Below are 21,371 nucleotides of genomic sequence, written 5' to 3' on the forward strand. Positions count from 1 at the left end.
ACAATAACTGGATCAGGTCTCCATATTAGGGTTTCATGGCAGACAAACTTATCATCTACTCAAAATTTTTTATTTTGTTTATTAGAATTATATAAAGTGACTTTCTTTGTTGGTTGAGAATATAGGCAGATTTTGTGGATTTCCCTTTTCTGAAGGTGTTTTACATTTCTTTACCCTTCTTTAATGTGGCTTTATTGATTCGTGTGACTTTAGGTCTCCAATGTGCATGGATATGTGTTGATAAAGTTAGGAATAAAGCCAAAAAATCCTCATGAACGAAGTTGGAGCTCACATGTCTATTGAATGATGCCACTGCTTTCTTCAATTGAGAATAAAGCATGAGTTTATATTCTCAACCCCAAGAATTATCACATCATTTGTTAATAATAATAAATAATTAAAATGTGTGTTCACCTAATATTTTAATATTTTAACACTATAATATTATGTAGGCTTATGAGTGATCCATTATTTAAAGTTTAAACAAGCTAATGATTTTCTGTTTTAGTTGAAAAATAATATATTATAAGTCGTTTAAATAACTTAAAAAACCAAATATTTTCATAAAATTGAGAGGCACATGCTTTGAGAGAGAGAGAGAGAGAGAGAGAGAGAGAGAGAGAGAGAGAGAGAGAGATTACCAACAACATGGTAAGACCAATGTTGTTAGTATCGGTATCGGCCCTGAATCATTTGACCAACGATTTAAAACTCTTGTTTTCATAAAGATCAGTTGAACATGAATGAGTTTCAGAACTGAACCAAAATCATATTATTTGTTAAGACATAGTGTATGGTCTTTGTGGATTCTGTGGACATGTGTTGATTTATATGCTGTAATTTTCTATTACAAGGCTAATGAACTGTATGTTGTGTTTATATGCTTAAATGGACAAAGATATGACATGCAGTATGATGTTATGGTTTGCATAATAATGATTTATGTGTTGTTATGTGTTATGAGACATGATATGCTTGACAAAGCTAAATGCTTTGATTAAAAAATAAAAAAAAAATATTTTGTGTCAATAAGAACATAACGCATGTTAAAACTATTATAATCATATTAAAAATTAATTTTATGTATTTTTATATGTATTAAAAATAACTGATTCAGGTTAGTATCATATCAATTTTTTTACAGATAGATGATATAGGTTCAACATTGGGTAAGAAAAGGCGTATAAGCATTCAAGCTGAAGCTACAGGACATCAAAAGTTTGAAAACTAGGATGCACGTCTCTTGCCCCAAAGTCAAAGTAGTAGGCTTCTTGGTAGGCAAAGGCAAGTCGCTGTGAGATTTTTACAGATTAGAGATGGGCGATGTGGTAGAGAAAAGATCAGGTGCAATCACATTGCACATTTCAAATGTGTTGCTGCACCTGAGCACCCGCCATCTGCTGTTGGGCCCTACAGATGATAGGCTGTATGGGAGAGATGGAGGGTACTCATGTGCCGCAACACATAAAAAACGTGCAATGGATATGGTAGGTTGTCATTCTCTCCTGGGGACTACCTGAACCGGAGTTTCCCTTTGATAAATATCAAAAAAATAAAAATAAAAATAAAAGACAAGTCATATATGTTCATGGAAGTTAGAGAGAATTATGGCCTAGGGCACATCATAAACAACTCACTTTTCATAGGGCATGACCCCATGAGGTGCGCCCCTTTGGAATTTTCTATTTTTCTATTATTTTTCCAAATGGAAAGATAATCTTCTCTGTTTTGAAAATTTAAGTCAAAGTTATAAGTGAAAGAATAAAAATGAGAGGGCCATTGACTCGTAAAATTCGGCTAGTTCTTCTTCTTGTTCATAAAATTGACCAGCACAACAAATGGTTTTCATACTTTAAATATGGTTCAGTTATGGACTCCAATGGTTGGAACCATGTGCATGACTCGTCAATATCAGTTGGATCTGATTCAACCCGTATCACTTTTCTCGAATGTGGGTCAGTCGAATGTAAAATGGTTTGGATCTGGATTGGATCCTGATCTAGTTGACCTTGTTCAGAATCCAACCCAATTTTCTAGGTGCTGATATGGGCTGTTCGTATCTGGACTTGTATCATAGACACAAAATATCGGCCATTTTTTTTTAAAAATATTTACAAAAGCCAATAAAATCCCGAACAAACCATTTTGGCAATTACATTGATGGCCCTTACTTTTATTGGAAATACCGTTGCTAACTGCAAGTTAGAAAATATAACGAACATGGCCAATTTACTGTTTACTTGATACTTTTGCCCTTTATCACCTAAATTTAGAAGTCTGATTTTTCAGGTGCCAATTTACATGGGGCTTGATTTTTCCAGGCGACAACTTACATGGTGCCTGATTTTTTTAGGTGATACTTACATGGCGCCTAGTTTTTTTTGGGCAACAACATAGACAAAATGGTTTGAAGAAGGTGCCTACTTTTGTAGGTGTCAAGAGGGCAAAAGTGTCAAGTAAAACAATGAATTGGCCATGTTTGTAATATTTTAAGTAGTAAATTGGTCATGTTTGGAACATTTTTTCAAGTTGCCCGTATTTCAAAATATTGATTGTTATGAAAATATCATGATTTCAACGTGATCTTATCACGTCACCAACATAATATTTGTGTGTTTATATTTAAATGTTTTTTCTTATACTTTTTCTTACATATTTTAAAATTTTAAATATAGACATTTTTCAAGGTTTTCCCAAGACACAATCTTTTTTAGTTTATGGCCAGATTTTCCTTTATTGAGAAAATCCCGATAACCAAATTTGTGATTATAATTTGGATACATGGGAGATGGTTAAGAGATCCATGGTTAGGACTAGGACCTGGATGTCCTTGGATCCGATTCATTAAAAAAAATCAATTACACCTAACAATTTGATGTTAGGGTAGTCAAACTTAGGGAAGTTTCCACACATGGATGGTGTAGCTGGTGCCGAACTTGCTAGACCAGAACCAAACTTGGCCGAATTGAGTTGACTACTAAGTTTGTGAAGCATTTGGGTTTGGTTTGACACACTTGAATGTAGTTTAATTAGATTTGTAATCCATCAAAAACATAAACCAGATTTGACCCGTCTAAATAATCGGGTCTGGAAGGGTATCCTGGTAAATGGCAATTGTTTTTTTTTTGGATATATTTACATTAAATCCGATTCCATGGCATCCCTCCTCATCTATGTCACAATGATTCGTGGGCTCGAGGACACAGGAATTGGGTTAGCCTCGAAAGTTTGATTTTTTTTTTCAAAAAATGGGACACGAGGATGCAGATTTTTTAATTTTTTTAATCAATAAAAGGCTATTTTTGAATATTTTAATATTTAAAAATAGTTTTTCATTAAAAAATTTAAAAGCAATAAAAAATATTAAAAATATTAAAAATAAAGAGTTCACATAGTATCCAAATCCACGTGTCAGCAGGGATACACAGCTAAAATGGCGTGTCCCTGTGACATAGCTTTCCAGCAACAGGTCAAGTGGGCATGATTCTTTGCACTAGACTCAACCAGGCTGGTTTACTTGAGCAATCTTGGCCTATGTTAATTGGAATGAGGGGAAATTGACTTGAATTTGAACATGATATTTAAAAAAAATTGCCAAAATTTTCGAATATCAGCTAGTTTGAAGATATTGCATTATCAAATATATATTTTAAAAACAATTTTTTTTATTATTATAGCAAGATTTTCCCTGCTGAAGAACGAGATCCATGGGATTGGGTCCAATCCATTTTCACTTACTGACCAATCCGACCATGTGGGTTGATCCCTCGAGACCAGGGAGGTGAACAGTTCGGATTTGGGTCAGATGTGGCCAATACCTGATCATATTACTTTGATACTGGATAATAAGAATTCTATTTGGATTCAGATTCTGGTTTAGAAAAGCTCATATAGGGGTGTCAATGGTTTGAGTTTACCAAACCCTATAGTGTTAAGGTTTGTCGATAAATAAAAAGTTCTGATTAGAATTTGGGTCGAACCCGAAATGTTCGATTAATATATGGAGCTGGGTATGGTTTGTGAAATTTCATACCAGACTCGGACCGACCTGAGTTCCGACAAAGATCCGCTATTTTCAATGTAAAAAGATAAAAAAATATTATTTTACTGGGTATGGTTAGGGTTTGGTTCATGCAATCCTTATAGGATCCGGGTATGGTTTATCTTTTTGTAGGTTCTATTGGACCTAGATCCGAACCTAATACCAGCATCTCAAATCAGGTGTGAGTCTGATTCTACTTAGGTCAGAACCAAACCCGACCCGTTGACACCCTTACCGAGGGAAAGCAAAGGCTGCGGACTCAGACAGAAACTACACAAAAGGTGTGGGCAACGGGCTCCAATCCACTCTGGCTTAGGTGTGGGCAACGGGCTGGGCCGCTCGATGAGCCAAGTTGACCCGACTCGCCATGGGTCGGATTTGGGCTAAAGTTTTAGGCTCAGGCCTGTTATATACGTGAGTCGGGTTACCAGGCTGGCCTGATGAGCCTGAATTTTTTATTAATTTTTAATAATATAAAAATTTAAAAAGTTAATTATTACTTAGTTTTACCTACTTAAATGCATTAATTTCATAAAACTAAAAAGATAATTATGTAGGTCCATGAAAAGTGTATCAACCTGTTTTACATTGGTCTGTTGAACCAACGGGCAGAGCTATTGGCTACTCTTCAAACCCCGAACACGTTAAGAGCCGGGCCAAGCGAAAGCCCGCGCCGACCCGTTGCCCACCCTACACTGGCGCGAGCGACATCGCCTTCGATGACGACGATTCTATAAAAACCGGACGTCGCCTTCTTCTCTCTCTCTCTCTCTCGCTTGATCCTTCTGTTACTCTCAGGTAGTCTCTTCTCCATAATTTTTCTGTGGCCAGATTTTCTGCTTCTTGTTGAACCGCTGCAAATTGTTCCAATCGATTCCTTCTTCGTTGTCTCTTTCCTTCGATTCCTCTGCTTAGTCCGGAACTTTGTCTCTTCCTTTTGCCGTCAGCTTCTTCTTTCGTCTTTTTGCCTTTTCTGGTGTAATTTGATGCCTTGATTCAGCAACAAGTGAGATTTCAGGTGAATTTTCGGTTTTGATCTCCTGTGATTCGTTTTTCTCGTTTTCTTTGCTTTGCTTCGGTCGTGAACTGCTGACTTGCCTCGTTCTCCTACCTTCTTCGCCCTTCTTTTAGGTCCTCACATCCTTCTCCTGCGTGCAGAAACTCGCGTTCGGGGTAGTTGATGGGATTTTAGGTTTTTGTTGGGGTGTTCTTTTTTGTTTCTTGGCGTGGTTGATGGAGGAGAAACAGTTAGATTTCAATGCGCCGCTTCTTTCCGTGAGGAGATTTAATGCTGCTGCTTCTTCTGCTGCTGCTGCCTTTTCGGTGCGTACGTTGCGCGGAGGGGGTGAGAGCGGGGGGAGGAGGTCGGGGGTGGCGACGGCGAAGGAGTTGTCGGCGGCTCTTTATCAGAGGGACCTGAGGTCGGGGCAGGTGAGGGACCCCGGCACTGTTCCGTTCGTTTGGGAGCTGGTGCCCGGTAGGCCGAAGGATGAGCCGGCGGTTGGGCCTGTCCCCAGCACTAATTCTGACGCTAAGCCGCTCGAACGGCCGCCTGGGACGATGGTTGATGGCAGAAAGGGGCGTGTGAAGGCCGCGGGAGACGAGGATCGGGAAATTGAGAAGGTGGGGAGGCCGCAGAACGATCGTGTCGCGCAAGCCGTGGGCTCAGAAAGAGCGCCGGTTGATCCCCGAGATGTTTTGTCTCGGAGTTTGGTTGTGAAGGCTCGTGGTGGTTCTTGTTCTAAGGAGGATAAGGAGAAGGGGAATTGCGAAGAAGATGATTTCGACGCGTTTTCTGATGCGTTGGAAACATTGTCTCTGGCTGAATTGAGTTTGTTTAATGGTAGTATTAGCGATGTGAGTGCTTTGGATGGGCAGGGATTGAAGAGAGCGTGTAATTCTGCCGATCTTCAGGGCCGGAGTTTCATGATGGACCGGTTCTTGCCGGCTGCGAAAGAAATGGCTTCGGAGGCGCCCCAGTATGCTCCTAGAAGGCAGCCCTTCGCCAGCGAGCCAGTGAAGCAGGTGAACAGGGTTCGCGGAGATGGAGAGTCATCACCGTACCGGCCTAAGCCTTACCTTATCCAGCAGATTGCGCTGGAGTATGAGGAAGAAGAGGACGATGACGATAAAGATGCGGCGAATTCGATGGCTAAATCTTGTGGGTTTCTTCCTTGGAGCTTGAAGAATTCGTTATGTCTTACGAATCCATTGTTCCACGCTCCAAAGATTATCCCTAAGAAGCAAATGTCTTTTGCTTCTCGGAAGGGTAGCATGCCGGCCAAGAATAATGATAGCGGATCTTACAGTGGGAGTGATGAGGTATGCTACTGCTGCAGCATTTTTCTGTAGGTATACATCGGCTATGTTTTTAGGTTAGGAGCCCTGCTCCCAGGGCCTATGCTGGTCGTCTGCTTCGGCAGAGAGGCGAAGCTCATGGGAGTCCTACTTTGACTGTTTGTTTAGTAGCCAAGCCCCCGCCTCACTACTCCAACCCCCTTTAGTTTTACTCTGCCAGTACAATGACCGTAGGTATGGCAGGCTGAGTCAGAGTGACCGGGTCTTCACGCCGAGAGCGGTTTCTTCGGGTGACAAGTCGAAAAACAAAAGGGATATGTATTGATGTCACTATGGAGCTTGTAGGAAAGAAAGGTGGTGTCTTCCAAAATTAAGGCTGAATCCAAGAACGAAAAGGAAGTTTGTAACAGAAACATGCTAGGAGTCGATACGATACCTTGTATATGTTGACAGAGAGTAAACTTCCCGCTTGTTTTTGGATTCTTCATTGGTGTCTTCCATCCTTGTTAATAGTAAATGTTGGGAAGGCAATTGGACACCACTTCTTTTCTCTTATACTGATCCATCATATCTAACAATGTGTTGTTTTGATTTTAGATTTTTTGTCAAGCTGGGGGATAGTCTCTGACAGGAAATATTTTCTTTTGATTGACTTGGATAGTTCGTGTATCCAAATGGTGTGGTTGTTGATGACCTGGTAACATGCTCAGGCCTTGGACACCTCTACCAGAGGTGGCCACAGTAGTTAAAGCTCACTTTAGACTCGAGTAGCCCAAAAGATTGGGCCTACTCATCTGTGCAATTCTGTGTCTTTCCATTAGTTCCTTTTGTTAGCTGATGATCTCAGTTCTGTCTATTGAGTTGGTGTTTAACTCTAGGTTCACTTGGAGACTGATTTATCCTGGTTCACCATTTCTGTTTGATTGCCTGCAAATTTCAGTTGGAGTCTCTGGTTATAAGCCTTATCTTTGACCCTTTTCTTTTACTCCAGCTGACATGGGAAGCTGTGTATAGACATAACTTGGTCCGCAATGTTCTATCCCTTGGAGTTCATGATGGCGGGAGCAGGCCGAGTGAGTCAGCTAGTTCTCCTTCGTTATATGAAGAAACTGCAAACAATCAGTTGACCTACTGGAGCGATTCTCAAACGCAAGATGGATCATCGTCATCCTATAGGCGTTCAACAGGTGGAATATCACCTTACAGAAATGAACCATCCAGTTCTCCTTTTCGTGAGTGCTCAGGTTTTCTGGGTGTTCCTAAATCAGGAAAGAGTTGTAGTTCTGATGGATCAGACATGAACTTAAAGGGACTGGAAACCAGGAAGGGCACATCTCCGCGCAGAAGTAAAGGAACATCTCCGCGCAGAAGTAAAGGAACATCAGGGTCGATGAGTCCAACAATCGAGAAGACCGTATATATTGATTCTGTTTGTGTGGTGGAGACATCAAATCCAAAGTCTAGCAAAGTGGTAATGAAAGAGCTAATTCATCTGCTAGACAAAGAACCAAATAGTTGGGTGGAAGAACATCAGAAACAAGGGAAATTAATTCCGGAGCCTTGTGCTGTAAGCAAGTACATTGAGCTGGATGTAACTGATGAGAGAGAATTAGGGAAATCCAAGCCTGCAAAACCTGTCAAAGCACGTTCTGGTTTGCTTCCTGGCATTGGACTGCCACCTTGTGCTGATACATCGAATCACAATCGTAGGGACCATGATGCTTCTGTGGATGGCAATGGCACTGTTGTCAAGGAATCTAGGACTTCAATGCCGTTGGTGGAACAGATTAATGGTGGTGGGAAAGGTTTAGATAGAGACTTCTCAAAAGAACAAATTAGTGGGAATATGAACCATTTAGAAGCAGATAGTGAAGGAAACTCTTCCCTGTTTCATTCTCCACTTCCTCCACCATTGCCTAAATCTCCTTCTGAATCATGGCTCTGCCATGCGTTGCCTGCTATCTCAACACAAAATGCCTCCTCGTCATTCCTCCAATACCGCTCAAAGAAAAGTGCCATAAAGGCACCTGTTGATCCAAAGCGGGAAACGATCATCAAATCCACTAATGTTAATCATGGACATCTACGGTACTCAGAGGTATTACATTTGCTTCATTGAGCAATAACTTTGTAGTCGCTGGGATGTTCTTGGAATCCCTCTAATGCTAACTCCCATATCACTGATTGCAGGAACTAGGTCAGACCGGTCCCCATCAAACAGAAAATTAAGAAGGAAAGGTCCTAATGATTCATTAGCTGGTGGTCTTCTTGCTGTCAGCCTTATGATCTTGGTACCTCCAGATGTACGAAAGCACATATTTACAGTTATTATGCCCCTGTATTTTTGTCATGAAAATGCTCATTTGAATATTGATTTCTTCTTGTGATAGGCAGTGGAATCTCTGGGCATGGGTCCGCATTCTAAAAGGTAATCTTAAGCACAAAAGAAGGTTAATACTGCTATGTTGCTGCTTGGTGACTGGAAGCTCCGTCCTCTGCAGTTTGTCATGATCCAGTTTTGTTTTATTCTTTGATGCTTGGGAAACTTGCCTCTTTGTCCTGCCAGTATCTTTTATTAAAATAAAGCAAGAAAGCTGGCTTTTGTGTAAATAAACTGTTATGCTAATAAAATAGCGGCTTTTCATCCGATCTTCAATATGCTTTTTAACCGGACAAGTTACTGCTCTTTTCTCTCTGTAGTTCGGAGACATGGTTTTCTAGTGCAAGCCTTTATATGATTAACTGTTGCAGACATCTTTTATTTTCAGATTCAGGATGCTACTTTGGAGTACTGACATCACAGTTTGTGGCAAACAATGTTGAAGTCGCTTATGAGCTGATGTTGTGATAGTCATCACCATTCCCACAATGCATTCATTGTAAGACATCAAACTGTTGGCCACTTATACAGATGCTAGCATGTTATTTGAAATCTTGAAGGACTTTGATATTTGGATAAAAAATGCACAAGATCTTCTTACCCAGTTCCTCTTGATTGCCATCTCAGTTCGATTTAGCTAAGCTGACAAGCTTCAATGAATGCGTTTGTGGTAATAGACAGTTTATTGTGCATATGGTCTTCCAGAATATGTCTGAATATATTTTGTGACAAAGCTTCCAGGGCAGATATCAAATTGAGCAAGTAGAAGCAGTTGGTAGAAAGCCCTTAGAGAAGAAATCTCAGAAGCACAACAAACGTTTTGTAGGAAGCTCTTATTTGAAGCTGATGGAGTGTGTTAAAACCAAACTGCAGGAAAGTGTCCTGTAAGTTTTATAGAAAGTTCATTGAGCAGATGCATCCATGGAAACAATTCTTTGTCTAGGAAGCTGAGGGTAAGTTTGTGAAACAAAAAATGGTTTTTTTGTTGTTAATTTGAACATAGAAAATCATAACTTAAAATGATTAAGTATTTGAGATAGCTATTTGATTTTTAAAATTATTTTACTGGTAAAAACATAAATTTAAAACTTTGAACTCCTATGATCCCTCATTCTCACATTAATTGTTTCTCTGTTTTCCTTCTCTCTAGTATGTCTAAACTTTCTCTCGCTCATGGGCCCACTTCCCACCTTTCTCTCTCTCTCAGGACATCTGTAAATTGAACTTTAGAACTTTAACATATTATAGAATGAAGATTTTATAATTTACAAATTTTCGAAAATTAATTCATGAATTTATAAGTTATGTCCAAATTCACCCTATGTTTTTGAACTATTATAAACTTTTGCCAGTTATAATTTTTGTCCAGTAGCATCCTTCGTATTGAGAATCTTGTCATGAAGTCATGATACTTACAGCCATAGTTGACTGAAAATGGTGTTATTTTGATAAATAGTGCATTACTAATGTGATATTGAAAGTACCATCACTAACTTCAGTAGTAACAAACGTGACTGTTGCGTTGAACTTCATTTTTCTAAATCACTCGATTAACCTGTTAGAAGCATGTCAATAAGCTGTTAAAATCATATAAATGAGATATCATTGACTTCTAATTCTACATTTACTATTATATAACCCTGTCAATGTCAAAGATCAACTCATTGAATTTTACTTGGTTATTTTGGCATTACATTACTAGGTCGGTGTAAAGCCATAGAATTGTGCATCGTCTTCCACAATAGTCCTGCTATAAGAAACATTCTTGCAGCAGATGAAAGTTGTAGTAATCCTGAATATACTCTCTTCCATTCTGGAAGTTGCATGGGTAAAAGTTTTAGCTACCTTTAAGTAGGAAAAGATTCTTGTAAATGGGCAACTGGAAGTTGCTTTCAGCTATCATTTGGAAGTGCATGAATCTGTCAAACTGAGCATATGATGAAAAGAGACTTGAGAAGAACTCCCAGACAGAGATACAAACACCATTTATGTATGAAGGGACCCAGATGAAAAGAGCCTTGAGAAGAATTCCTAGACTGAGATACAAGCACCATTTGTATATGAAGAGACCCTGCAGTGAACCCATTACAGTTCTGTGCGACTTGATTTGTTGCAGGAAAGTTGTCATTGATGAAGATCTTGAGCTGTCAGGCTTAGCAACATTAGCCAGAAGAAATTAAAGCATGAGGGTAATTTCCATTGTCCATTTGTACTGCAGCATGCTGCGGTTTATTGTACTACGTGGTTAATGATCTATGAAATAATTGTAGATTTCTGGATAATATTTTCTTTTCTGTTTTTTAAGTCATCCCCATTGAACTGCTCTAGTTTTACTAGTTCCATAAACAGGTCTGCTTACTTTGATCCCATGCTACTATATGTCCGTCTACAAGATGCAAAAATTGAGGGCATTGAAAAACGTCTTCGCTTATTCCTTTGGGGTGGATCCAATGAAAGCTACGCTATGTCATTGGTGGGCTGGTCCAAGGTGTGGGCTCGGGGTTCGATCGATACGGCACCACAACACTGCTTTGCTGGCCAAGTGGTGGTGGGCTATATGTCAACGAAAGGAGGAATGACTTCAGTACTTCGTTAACAAGTATCATCTCAGCTGGTTGGCTCTCCATGTGACTGGGATCCTCCGAGGCGATGCCGACCATCTGTTAGGAAAAAGCACGAGCAAGAGACAATCAAAAGGAAACAAAGAACAAGAACGATCAAACAAAACACAAGAAGAACACAGATTTACGTGGAAAAACCTCTCCTCAAATCCGAGAGAGAGTAAAAAAACCACGGCCGCCCAGAGAGAAATTTTATTACTCTTAACAGACAGTTACAAGTTCGGGAAAGAAAAGCGAGAATATAAACAAGGCAAGGGTGACAACCCTAACCCTAACCAAATCGGGTCGGATCCACTGAAAACCGGGTCCCAAACATAAGCCCCAGAAAAAAATTTCTTCTGGGGGGGGCGCTGCCCCCCTATAACCCCCCGCCAGGGGCGGCCCCCCCTGCACCCCCGCCCGCTGACCGCGCAGCGGGACCCGCACCGGGGGGAGCCCCCAGACCCCCCTTCCCGCAGGGGCAAAAACAGTGAATCAGGCTCCACAACTCATCACCATCTTCTGTACTATGGCGTCAATGGTGCAAGGTATGGCCTGATTTCAGAACCCGAATCCTCCCTCATCTTGATGACTGGAACTCCTGTTCCTGGGCATGTTCCACCTCGGGAGAATTTTCTGTTTCTTCCTGCTATCAGTCTCTTCTATTTCCGGGGGTTGATTCCTTCCCGGATAAATGCGTATGGGGATTGGGGCTGATGTCGCGCTCTCGTGTTTTTGCCTGGCTAGTTTCTAACCAAGCCGTCCCAACACATGATTTTTTGAGGTGTTAGTGTTTGCTGCATGTGCGGTGCTGCTGAGGAAACTGCACCCCACTTATTTTAGGCCTGGCCCTTTTTCCAAAAAGCTGTTTCATTACTTCTGGCGCCTTGTGAAATTCCCGGTTCAGGAGGAATCTTTCGGATGCAGCCTGATTTTGGAGCCTAGGTTGCAGGCACTGGTTCTTCCTGTGGAAGTGCTGGCTTTTTACCGCATGGTGGATTGTATGAAAGGAGAGCCCCTTAGAAGCATGCATGTCTAGATTATTTTAGTTTTAAGCAGAATATGTACATGTTTTAATCTGTTCTATATATTTTCTTTGTTGAAGAAATTGTCTCTTTGATTTGAAAAAGATAAATAATAAGTTTTTCATAAAAATGATTTTGAAAAACATGGATAATTAAGATTTTGTTGTTATTTCGTATTAGATTCAATCATAACGTGATTTTGATGATGTTATTCATGAGTAAATTTATATTATGTCAGATCAAATATAAAATAATAAGATTTTAAAGGGTTTATAATCTTAAAAAGAATTTTTACAAAAATGTTTTCTGAAAAACCAAAATCTGTGATGTTTGATATATTATTTTCGACCAGTTTAAAAAATAAATCGATATCTCTAAGAATATCAATCCAAAAAATCTAAATAAAATCATTATGATGATCTACACATCTTGATCTTAAATTTAGAATCTGGTTTCATCTATTTTGAATCCGTGTCGATAAAGATACACCCATTTTAATAGAGCTCCAATTTCTGGCTCTGGTTACATAATGATTTCGACCTATTTCTGATAAAAGATATAAATACTAAAAAAAATGACTCCAAATATTTTATAAAAATTTTGGGTGAATCTTAACACATAATAACAAACTTAGTAAAAAGGGTTTGGTTAAAAACATTTATTTAAATTCTAAGAAATACATTAATTTGATAAAAATCTTGCAGTTTACATATTCTTGATCGAAACTCTGTCAGAATAGGGTTTCGTAAAAGATTTTTATTTATTTCTATATTTATTATTATTGAGATTGATTTGTTGGGTTGTGTTCTTGATAGGTACAGATAATCACGATAAAAATTTCATGATTTTATATGTGTTATGTTATTTCTAACATATTTTATAAAAATGGGACAACAGGGATCCAAATTTTCTTGATGACTTATACTTGTGTTTAAGTGGTAACACGTTTGGATCTTATGGTTTTAATATATTTCTGACATATACTGTATATTATTAGTGTTTATAAACCTTATTGAATCATAAATAAAGGGCTAAACATATAGAAATGATCTAAATAATAATCTATGCAGGTTGAAATTGATAGAGATGACAAAATCTTGATTATCTTGTTAATCAATTATTTTATTCGTTTCCAACAGAGAGTACCTTTGTTTATATGATCATGTTTAACTTCTTTAATATCTGAATTTATGATTGATTTAATGAAGATTTAACGAGTTATGGTTGAGAGAATCAAAACCCCAATTTCTCATAAATTGATTTAGGGTTTTAAGCTCTTTCTTAGATTTGGATTCTTCCAAATGCGTATGTTGTTGAGATGTATGATGTAATGCATATTGATTGTACACATGCTTGTGCTCGTGTTGGTGGCTATCAACCTTAAGAGTGGTCAATTATATTAATGTATGTATCACATTAATTTTTACTGGATATAATACCCATTGAGAAACTGTTCTCAAAATATTCTCTGTGAGGGTGTGCATGACCAGATCAGGTAATCCGGCTAGAGCAGCAAGTCTTTGTAAGAAAGTGCATTGTCCAAGAGCGGGTAGCTTGTAAAAACAATATATTCTTGTGAGGAAGTGCATTGTTCAAGATCAGACATGCCATCAGTTTAGAGCGGTAACTTCTTGTGAGATCATACATTTTTTAGACTAGATGATCTAGTGTGGATCTTGTAAATCTTTATTATGAATAAATGAAATATTGTGATGAGTGCTGATGGTCTTCTGAGTTGATTGAGATAGCCAGTCATGAGTCTATAGATTCGACTTTTCTGTTGTAGCATGATTATATGGTAAACTCAGATGTGAGAATAAAATCTTTATTGATTTTAGATCTTGATATGAGGTTATGATTGTGATGCTTATGTTAGCGTATATGTGAATGACACATCACGCATACGAATGACTAGGTTGACTTATTAAGTGAATGACACATCACGACTACATAGTTTTGTTGCAAATTATTATATTATGATTGTCTCGTTTGAATATATCACACCTATGTAACAAATTTATTTAGAAAGTATGTACCTGTGTTTCACGCTGAAATGGTCAAATATGATTTGACCTATTGTTTATAAGAATTATGAATGTATATGAAAATGATGCAATGATTTAAATGTCTTAGAAGCATACATACATATACATACATATATATATATATATATATCTATATATATGATGACTTGTATGTTTTGAATGCATATGAATTATGCTTTATAAAGTGAGTGATCATGATTATCATGGCAGCCGAAGGTTGTAACCCCCAAGTAGATTATCTCAGAGCATGTCGTTTTCTCTCATAGTCTGACTCTGCTTCTAGGGAAGTATGTGACTCAATATTCTACTAGAAAAAATTAAAATACATAACATAATAAATGCCCTGATGTAGTCTTGGCTATGTTTCCTACGCATACCCGATAGGCATGGATAATCAAGTAAAACATAAATTACTTGCTCACTTTACTTTACTTTATTGTATTTTATTCTTGTTTCTGAAATTTTGTGAATTAATGCTCATTGATACATATCTTGATCTCATTTAAAATTGATGTTATAGATGTTTGAGATTGTATTTCATTCTTATTTATGAATTATGGATGCATAAATATATTATAAAAATCTTGTATCTGCCTTGTTGATAGTTGATACAGTTTTTTAGTTATTGATGTATATGATGCAAGCTTTATGTATTGGATCTTGCATTAGCTATGTGACTTTTATTAAGACTTTTTAAAGTTTCATACTTTCAAAATAAAATATTTTTCAGGTGTTATGTGATGGTTGAGCGGGTGCAGGATGTTGGCGGGAGATGTGCATACTGATATTTTTGATGATCCCAAGGGCTCCTCGTTTCTTTTAAATTTAATAATTATTGATTATTTGAATGACTATTTAATTTAATAATTGCTTTAATGGTTCAATACTGAAATATGATTATTTAATATTTAATAAATTCTATTCATAGTATGTGATGGTAGTAATGTTTGAAATATAATGTGTCTGAAAGATTTAACTAAGAAACCAATTTATGAAATTGATTTTCAAAATCAATATCTTTTCGTTGTGTTTACTCACATAAGTAAAAACTTAAGGATTTTGTCATTTGGATGCTTTAATTTTGAACTTTGTTCTACGGAGCTATTAAACACTAGTGCATGCGCAGGCTGACTCCCTAGAGCTTATTTCGGTTAAGGCAATACCAATGATGAAATACTCGGTTTAATAATTTCTTTTATGTAATGGTTCAATCGAATTCGTTGATGGTGGTTTCATACTAGATCTCGTATTAGGAGGCTAAAACACACTCATGCTTGCGCTCAGGCGAGCCGTGTAGTACTTGGTACGGTTGGAACGAGTCTGTTGGTAAGATTGTCACATTATTACATTTTGAAAAGAAAAAAAAGAATCATTAATATATAAAAAAAAAGAAAAAATAAATATTTAATTTTATAAACTTGAAAAAAAAATTATGATATTTTTGGATTGAAATTTGTCGGGCCCTTACAATTGGTATCAAAGTTAGAGTTTTACAGTAGGTATCAGAGCCTTGGTTTTCCCAAGAGGGATTTCTATGGTTGTGCCTAAAGCCACATTATTTATTAAGTTGCAAAATGTGGTTGACACATTATACAACCCAAAAGGCATTACACGATACTCAAACAATCCATACCGGGTGGTATATGCTATTTTCGGCTCATACCCCTCAACTATCCTAACTTAATAATACCCTGATCGTACATCCAACTTAGTGAAGATTTTTGCCCCTCCTAGCCTATTGAACAAATCCTCCACTCTCGGCAAGGGGTATTTATTTTTCACCGTCAGCTTGTTACGAGCACGATAATCTGCACACATCCGAAGGAAGCCATATTTCTTCTATTGAAAGAGCACCAGTGCTCCATAAGGAGCTTTGGACAGTTGGATGTAGCCTGCATGCAATAGCTAGTCCAATTATTGTCGAAACTCTGCTAGTTTAGGTGGGGACATTTGGTAAGGCGCCTGTGCAGGAGGTCGACCACCTGCAACAAGCTCAATGGCGTAATCAACACCAGGTTTTGGCGACAGTTTCTTGGGCATTTTGTTGGGCAAGACATCAGTGAATTTGCCTAGGATCTCCTGCATGGGCAAAGGAACTTCGCCTGCCTCATTTTCAGGCGTAACTTCCATCAACGAGGCAAGGAAGGTTGGCTTTCCATGCCTCAATCCCTCTTTTAGTTGTAACGACGACATGACCTTTGTCGTAGAGGAACCAAAAACAAGCGAGATAAGGCATGATTGGGCCTCATCCACAATCATCAGGGATGACAAATGCAACCAGACAACCGCTCTGGCTTGGCTAAAGAACTTAACTCCCAGCATCACATCAAAATCATCAAGCGTGCAAGCAGTAAAATTACACGCTCCTCTCCATAAGCCAACTTCTGTCGGCATGGCTAATGCCTCACCACTTACAGTCGATGGGTTGGCATTGATGGCCTTAACTTGGCATGGGTTTGGGGTAAACTGCAGCTCAAACCTTTCTATTATATGGCTCAAAACAAAATTGTGCGTTGCCTCAGTGTCAATCAGGGCATAGCTAGGCACATAATTTAGGCAGACCACTATATAGAGCAGTCCTGGGCTTAGGGGTGCTTCCTTCACTGTTTGCTGCAGAGTGCTTACCAATCAAAGGAGGTTCATACTCATCGGGGGTGTTCGAAGCAGACGCCAAGAGTTCTTCCATTGGTTCTTGCATCATAACCACATTCATCTCTTTGCGTTGTGGGTACTCTCGAGCACAGTAAGGCCCCTTGCAAATGAAGCATCCTGAGAAGTTAGAGGACTTGAAAGAATTGTCTTTTGGCTCCTCATTCTTTTTGCTGCTATCCTACTCTTTAAATTGTTTTTTTTACTTTTGTGGTCGGCTCTTCGAGGACTCGGTGCTAATGTGTGCCCGAAAGTTCAAGAGGCGGTTTGCCACTGCCAAAGCCAAAGGTAGGTCTTTCACTTTTTGTCGTCCGAGTTTCGTCTGGACTCAAGGTTGAAGCCCACTCATAAAGTAGAAGAGTTTGTCTTCTTCAGCCATCGTTTTGATGTCAAGTTTCAGAGAACTGAATACCTTGACGTATTCTCGCACAAACCTGGTTTGTTTCAACCGACACAGACTTTCTCTAGCCAACCAAGTAACGTTAGAGGGCATGAATCAGTGTTTGAGCTCTTGCTTCATATCGGCCCAAGCAGTGATAGGCAACTTTCCAATGTTGCTATCTTTCTCGAGCTTGGTCCTCCACCAAAGCTTTGCGTCGCTATGCAGATACATGCTTGCAACAATCACCTTATCTTTCTCTTTCGTATGGGCAACCTTAAAATACTGTTTCATATCCCAGAGGTAGTTTTCAAGATTTTTTGATCTTCGAGCACCATGAAAAGCCTTAGGTTCAGGGACTTTTATATTTGGTGTTTTCGAAACCGGGGCGTTGCCCATCGCCCGACGTAGAACAGTCACCTCCCGCTCTAGACCATTTTTGGTCTCGACGAATTCCATCGAGTAGGCCGTCAATGCGAGTCGCCATCTCCCTCACTTGATGCTCCAGGGCCGCCAAGCGACCCTGTCTTTTTTTGGCTCGAGTAGCACCATCGTTGATTTGCGACGTTAGAGAGCCCACAAACTCCTATAATCGTCCAAGTCTTTCACGGTTCTCTACCACAACTAGTGTAAGTTTCATGAAATATATTTTTAAAAGATATTTTTGATAGAAAATGTTTTATGCAAGCCAGACACCAAATACTAAAAACTGGCTCACACTAGGGTGAAATCCGGGTCGAACTCAGGGAACGGGAGAAAACTTTGTATTCTACAGAAATCTACCCTTTATTGCCTTGAAAATAAAAATAGTTAATTAACTAATCAACTGAGAGTACGGCCCTCTGTAGAGGGCTTAAGCAAATAATAATTAGTTACAGGCCTTTTACAAATTCAAATTAATAAAATAAACATCCCTGATCTAAAAGAAAAGAAAAACAGAGTCTTCAGTGCTTGAGTTTTTAGTCCCTTTGATGTCTTTGATTTATGCTCTTTCTTTCCTATTCATGAAGGGCTCTCTTGAGGGGCTCTCTGAAGGGCTTGAAGGGACCTTCTGGGGACCTCAGAGGGCTCACCGCACGTTCAATTGCTTCTCTACAAAACAAAAACAAAACACAGACGAACTAAACAGAAATTCAATGTTAATTCAAACAAAAATCACAAAAACAAGAATCTAACTACTAATAACAAACTAACTACATGTAACAACTACTTCACTAAAAGACAAAATATCAAAACAAACTAACTAATAATAAAGAAATTAATTTATGTAACAAAGTACAACGAACTAAGAAAACAAGAAACTAGACTAACCGAAAATCAAGAAACTAAAACTAAAATACTAACATGCTAAACAACTAGGCTGCTGTACAGAATGACTAACAAGCCTGGAGATAAAAATAAAACTAACCCTCTTAAAACAATTAATAACCAATTAGTTGAATTCAAGAAAGACTACTAATAGATCAAAACGAGCAATAGCTTTTAGGTATTTAATAAGCAATGTAAAACTAATTGTAGCTACACTAAGTATGTGAATCAACTTCAGACTGAATCTAACTAAAAAAATGCAGATCAACCAAATTATCTAATCTACTTAATGAATGCAACTATGAATTAAATCAAAAGAATTGGCTACTATTTAAATTTATCTAAAAACGTCTAAGTCTAACTAACCTAACCCCATGGATTTGAACTAAACTATTAGCTAAGCTAAGTTCTAACTAATCTAACATGATTCAAATTGTATTAAACTGAAACATTGGTAATCTAATTAAGGTGCCGACAAAGATTAACATATGGCGATAACAATAAATCAACCGAATACTCACGATACCCTATTTCAACGATAATTAGTGAAAAAATGATAGTTAATGAATACCAATCAAATATTTACTAAAAATTGCAATAAAAAAAATTCTGAAACTAACTTGACATTACTATTTGTTGCAATAAAAAAATAGACTAAACTACTCTGCTAAAAAAATATCAAGTTAACTACTATTGATTTCACCGAAGAATCTATTTTATTCTAATACTTTGAACAAAACTAATTTAAACAACTAACAAACATCAAGAATACTAACCAAACGTTAAATAAACTACTATAATACTGGAAATAACATGATTAATGAAAAAACTCTAAATACTTGCACCGACTCGATTAAAACACAAAAAAGAGATTAGGCACAAAAACCAAGAAAATCAGTTATTTTAGAAAGATCACTAAATTAAATCTAATTAATATCAAAAATTTAATCTAAACTAACGTAACCTAGATCTAACATGAACTGAATTTAAAATCACTAAAATATCATAAAACTCTATGCTAAATCTATCGATGTGAATAAAATATTATTATTCTACGCGAAAATCAAGAAAATTGACTAAACTAAATTAAGTTATTTTATTTTTTATATTTTCAGATGATAAAAATGAAACTCACTAAACTATATGCAATAAATAAACAAAACTATATGAAATGATATGATGTATGTATTCTACGAAGGAAATAAAACAAATATAACTACTAAACTACGGAGAGATGGGAGAGAAGAAACATACCTTTCAATCTGTTTTCGACGGAGGGGTTGAGAAGAAGAAAGTGATCTTACCTTTGAGCTGCACGTGCCTTCGTCGAGAGGAGGTAAGAAGAACCGACGCTAGAGAAAGATTAGAAGCGAGACAAAAACGGAGGAGAAAGGAAGAGATCGAGGGAGAACCGATTGGGAACGAGAAGGAGGAAGAAAATAGAAGAGGGAGAATAGGCCTACATTTTCTCAAGAGGGAAAAGCACCCTCTATGGCTGAAAAAATAGAATTTATAATAAAAAATTAGGTCACATAAATTTTTAAAAGATGTCTGATTAATTTTTGAAATTTTCAAAAGACCACCTCTAAAAAAACATATTTTCAAAGAGATGACTTCTGAACAGGCTAAAATACTAATTAAACACTTCTAAACTAATTAGACTAATAATTAAAAAGTTCTAAACAAAACTAAACACTAAAAAACATAGGGAAAAACTTGAAATATATGATTTTTTCTATTATTTTTAATTTAAAGCAGTTTCTCAAAAACACTAATAAGAATGAGTTTTTAATGCAATTTTTTGACATATTATGCATAAAAAGGAATGAATAAAATACAAAATATATGCATGATCAACAACCATGGTTTTTCCTTAACCTAGGCTCTAATACCAATTGTTACTGGCCAAAACTTCTCACCTTAGCCTGCACGGCCTAAGTCCTCTGAAACCTATTGGAGGCTTAGCAACCTTCTAGCTAACACACAAGAGACACACCAAAGTTTTCTTCACCAAGAGGGGTTTCTTCCTCTTTTTATTTCTCACGGGAACTTTACACTTAGTCACAAGGTACAAAAGTCATCCCCCTTGAAGAGTCAGACGCTCTCCTTTAAAAACTCGTCCTTTGATTACAAAAATAACCCATGTACAAGTCATGGGCGCCACCCTCGGTGCCCACTTAGCCCACAATGCGACGGTTCTGCCCGAAACTATGCACTTCAGGGGTGAGGGCCTTCACACGTCGCCTCACCCGCTCTCCTCTCGCCGAAGGGATCTAACAGTTCCTGCCCTTTGACTCCTTCGGAGGTGTGGCCGATGAACCAACTGTTCCTGATCGTCCACGTGTTGGGCACATTTGAAGGTGGCTTAGCGTCGTTGACCGTAGTGCCTTCTACATTTGTCGGCCTGACTCGCCTTTATCGACCGACTTGTTTGCACATGCCTTCCTTGCATTGGACTTCTACATCCTTTGGTCACTTGTTCGAGTGCTCACGTCGCATTGACCATTTTATTTGCCTTAGCCTTGTGGTCTTTGGCTATTGCTTGGTTGGGGTCTTACAAGCTTCTCCTGCCCACCGAGATCGACATCCATGTCAAGCCAACTAGATAAGAATTAACATGCTCTTCAAATTGTCAAAGGGTTGCA

General features: G+C 38.1%; 1 protein-coding gene across 1 annotated transcript; it reads left to right on the forward strand.

Annotated features, from left to right (window-relative positions):
- The first annotated feature begins 4,874 nt into the window (after positions 1-4,874).
- LOC149843821 (uncharacterized) lies at positions 4,875-8,996 on the forward strand. Its single transcript, XM_090001944.1, has 5 exons — positions 4,875-5,060; positions 5,174-6,364; positions 7,332-8,438; positions 8,531-8,643; positions 8,735-8,996. Exons 2-4 carry the CDS (start codon positions 5,276-5,278, stop codon positions 8,567-8,569), a joined length of 2,235 nt encoding a protein of 744 aa, XP_089858070.1. The 5' UTR covers positions 4,875-5,060; positions 5,174-5,275; the 3' UTR covers positions 8,570-8,643; positions 8,735-8,996.
- The last annotated feature ends 12,375 nt before the right edge of the window (positions 8,997-21,371 follow it).

Source organism: Nuphar pumila, chromosome 3 (genome assembly GCF_984573655.1).
Source record: "Nuphar pumila chromosome 3, dmNupPumi1.hap1.1, whole genome shotgun sequence".
NCBI classification, from domain to species: domain Eukaryota; kingdom Viridiplantae; phylum Streptophyta; class Magnoliopsida; order Nymphaeales; family Nymphaeaceae; genus Nuphar; species Nuphar pumila.